A 4472-nucleotide genomic window follows, 5' to 3' on the forward strand; every position below is an offset into this window, starting at 1 on the left:
CCTGAATTGGGTATATGGGGAACTACAAAAGTGAAATCGAATCTTTTCACTCATTTAATTTTTTAAAGAGTATTTACTCATTTTGTTTTTTACAAATTTTACATTAGACACTTTAGTTTTTAATTAAAATTAATTATTTAATTAGTTTTTAATAATTAATTTTGTCAATAGCTTAGATTCTTTGTTCCGTCAACTCTAACAAAAAATAAAATGATCCCTAACTCTCTTTATTCGAAAACGATGTTGTTCTCTTTCAATTTTTATCATATCTCTCATAATCTTAATAGTCTAATACTACAACTTCAAGTTACAAAATACACACTCTGTAACTTCAATGTTCACATGAAGAAAAATTCTCAACTTATTCTCAAACAATTCATACTCAGAAAACTAATGACTATGTCTCTCAAATACTTGTCGTCTTCAATGGATCCCATGAATCCAGACAACAAGTCCGATTTGTTAAGACCCACCGTTGTCATCGCCATCTCCCTCCTTCTCTGCCTATTATTTCCATGGCCATATATTCTACCACTCCGATCGCTTTCTTCAGCTATTTTTCTCCAAACAAATATTCGGTAATCGCTTCAATTTTAATATGAACGGTGACGACAACATTGTTCGTTGTACTAATAGCTTGGTGCGAGGTCAAAACTGTCTGCCAATTTGGACTTCGGGAGAGAAGGAATGAAGCATATCGAGGACGTGGAAGTGGATGTTTCTGGTGGGTGAAGTACAGTGGAAGTGGGTGTATCAGTTACAGAAATTTGAAAAGTGTGTGGCCTATGACACGTTGAGGTAGGTGCGAGTTATATCATGGCTTGATCTTGGAGTTAAAGAGAAGGAAAGAGAAGATGGAGAAAAAGATTGTGAAGGTGAAGAAAAAGAGTATGAATGTCAGAATTATGCAAGATACAATAGAAATTGGAAGAGAATGTCGTCGTTTTTAAATAGGAGGATAAGAACTATTTTATTTTCTGTTAGAGTTGTCAGGACTATTTTATTCTTTATTATAAATTTAGAATTGACGGAGCAAAAGATTTAAATAACTAACAAAATTAATTATATATTAAAAATCAATCAAATAATTAATTTTAGTTAAAAACTAAAGTATCTGATCCAAAATTTTTTAGGACCAAAATAAATGAATACTCTTTCTTAAATATTCAAATAAATAAAGTAAGAGATAAATTACAAAACACTATTTTTTTCTCTTCCAAACAATTCCATTCTCAAATTGACAACCTGTCAACTCCACCACCATCATTAATTTATTATCTCCTCCTCACATACGGACACTACTGTTGTCAGTTGTCACCGTCATCGCCTCTATATAAATTAAATAAATAATAAGATTTTAAGTTTTTAGTAATATTAAATATATAAAAAACTTAAAAATGTTCTATTTCATACATAATTAACAAAAAAATATTTAGTGTCTAGATAATAAAATTCTTTTTCGAGCCGTTTGGTTCAAGGGAAATAGGGGAGAAAGAAAATAAAGAGAAAGAAAATGAGTGGAAAATAAAATTTTTTATTGTTTGGATGATCCAAAAAAACTAAGAGAAGAAGAAAAATATAGTGTGGGGTTCATTTAAAAGTTTTCTCTCCAACAATGAGATAAAAATGGATGAAAAAAAAGTACATAATGGTTTAATTATCAATTTGCCCTTTATTTAATATAAATTATAATTTTATATAATATAAATAAGGATATTAATGTAATTTTACTCAATATAATTTTTTTTTTACTTTTTTTATCCAAATAAAAAAAAAATTTTCTCTTATTTTCTTTTCATCATTTTCTCTTCATCCAAACAACACACATAAAAATTTATTTTTTCTCTCATTTTCTTTTTTTTTTATTTTTTTTCTTCTAATTTTTTTCCAACTATTTTCTATTTTGCATCCAAACATTGCCTTTGGGTATATCATTTATCATCCCATCATCATCGTGAATGATTAAAATAAACTATATAAACCAATGCAGTATGCATCATTTTATTTTTCTTAAATTGTATTAATATTTAGGAATAGTTGCAGCAACCCCACATTGATAGTGATATGACAACTATCACCATAATTCAACTGTGTCATTCCCACATGATAAGGTAGTTAGGACCATTAAATTTTGAAAGGAAAGTTCATTATTTTGGGCAATTATTTAACATGCTGACAAAGTAATTAATTTTATAATATTTAAAATATTTTTATTTAATAATGTAAACAAAAAAATTTAAATAACTAAAAGTAAATAAATAAAAGAAGCATCTTAACAGATTTATTTCATAATTTTAAAATTCGAATTGAATTAATCAATTTAATTAGATTAATCAAAAATCGATCGTAAGACCAATTCAATTCAAATAAAAACTAATTGGTAATGAAACTGATAAAAAATTTTAAAAAATCGATTAAAGAATTAGTTAACTAGTAAAATTGGTATATTTTTTTAGCGTTTAATCGGTATNTATATAAATATATTATTTTATTATAACCAATTCAATTCCAATTAAATTTTTTAATTTTTAATTCTATCAGTTTAATGACGGCTTCGATTTTCAAAACGTCGGTTTATTTTTTTGCTTATATTATTAAACTTAGATTCCATCCTATGAATATGGACAACAATGTGCACCGTAAAACATAACCATATATTCAAACAAAAAATCTCTAGCTAACAACAAAGTTAATGATACAAAAATGGAGGAAGTAATAAGTGATGAACCCTCCAATCTCCCCAAACTCCTAAAAGATGAAGACTTAAGGCAAGAGTGTAAGGACTTGATGTCAACCTTGCCAATGGAGCCAACATACAAACTCTACCAATACCAAGGTTTTTGGTATGGATCTTGGGCTCTTCAAGGAATCTTATCTTGTCAAAAGCACTTTGAAGCCAATGACAAAGATATCATCCTTGTTACCACTCCCAAATCAGGCACCACTTGGATTAAGGCTTTGACTTTTGCATTGCTTAATAGGAATAAACATCCACATACACAAAAAAATCATCCTTTGCTTGTTACCAACCCTCATATTCTTGTACCCTTTTTAGAGTCTCTATTCTATGATGAGAAGTATATTGTTTCAAACCTTAGCCAATTTCCCTCTCCAAGGCTACTATCCATTCATGCTCCTTATGTTTCATTGCCGAAATCGGCGAAAGAGTCCAACTGTAAGATAGTGTATCTGTGTAGAGATCCGAAAGATATATCTGTTTCGATGTGGAAATTTATGGAGACGCTTATGCCGGAAATTAGAGGATCCAACTTGTTTGATGAATTTTTTGAGTTGTTTTGTAGAGGAGTGAATCTATATGGACCATTTTGGGAGCATGTGTTGGAGTATTGGAAAGAAAGCTTGAAAAGGCCAGAAAAAATAATGTTTCTAAGGTATGAACAAATGAAATTGCATCCTACTTTGGTTTTGAAAAAGTTAGCTGAATTTTTAGGGTGTCCATTTTCCAAACAAGAGTTAGATAATGGCATGCTTGATGATATCTTAAAGTTGTGTAGTTTTGATAACTTGAGAAATTTGGAGGCGAATAAAAAAGGAACAATATCAATGTTTGGTTTTGATATAGAAAACAAAAGTTTCTTCCGCCGTGGTGAAATTGGTGATGGGAAGAATTTTCTCACAATGGAAATGGTTGAGAAAATAAACACTATTACTCAAAAGAAATTCTCTCAATATGGCCTAAATTTTGAGAATTTTACCATGGTATAATTTATTTTACGCATACGTACTTATTTTGGTTGATTATTGTAATGTATATTAATGAAGCGTTGATGCAGTAAAATTTTAATTTTTTTTTTTATAATTCATTTGATTTTTCCTTTACCCATGTAATTACACCAACAGGTAACCAAGTTTAGATTTATCCTATAGTCAATATGAAAAAGACTAAAATAACCCTAATTTTTGGGGTAAATTGACAAAATTGTTGGTTTAAAAACATGGTTCACAGCTAATATAACATCTAAAGGTGGAACAAAAATAGAAAATAATGGACTTTAGATGGTGTTTCTAAATTCAAATAAATAGAAATTAATGGTTGCATATACATCTAAAATATTCTACTAATAATTGTTGGGTACAACCAATGTTCATTTTTTTTTTCAATAAAAAATACTTTTATTATAGCTATAAATTATTAAAACAATCTAAATATGATGACAAAATTTTAATAGTAAGTCATTCTTATTTATAAAATTATTTTATAATATCTATTTTAATATAGACTCTTAGATCTATGATTTATTAAAGGCTTTAAACATTAACTATATTTAAAAGTCCAAAACATAGTGTCAGCTTTTAATAAAATTAAATAAATAAGACAGATTCAGCCTTCTAAATTTAAGAAAGGCTAGAACGGTTTAATCTTCAATGTGCATTATTTTTTGTATAGATCTACAAAAAAAATTATATTTTTTGTATAGATCTACAAAAAAAATTATATTAAATATGAATGA

The 4472-nt window shown here is 28.0% G+C and overlaps 1 protein-coding gene across 1 annotated transcript; it reads left to right on the forward strand.

Moving 5' to 3' along the window:
* Window positions 1–2628: 2628 nt before the first annotated feature.
* On the forward strand, window positions 2629–3815 carry LOC127743872 (cytosolic sulfotransferase 12-like). The gene has a single exon (XM_052256050.1). It carries the CDS (start codon window positions 2704–2706, stop codon window positions 3724–3726), a length of 1023 nt encoding a protein of 340 aa, XP_052112010.1. The 5' UTR covers window positions 2629–2703; the 3' UTR covers window positions 3727–3815.
* Window positions 3816–4472: the final 657 nt, after the last annotated feature.

This window comes from Arachis duranensis, unplaced genomic scaffold (genome assembly GCF_000817695.3).
Source record: "Arachis duranensis cultivar V14167 unplaced genomic scaffold, aradu.V14167.gnm2.J7QH unplaced_Scaffold_165934, whole genome shotgun sequence".
NCBI lineage: Eukaryota > Viridiplantae > Streptophyta > Magnoliopsida > Fabales > Fabaceae > Arachis > Arachis duranensis.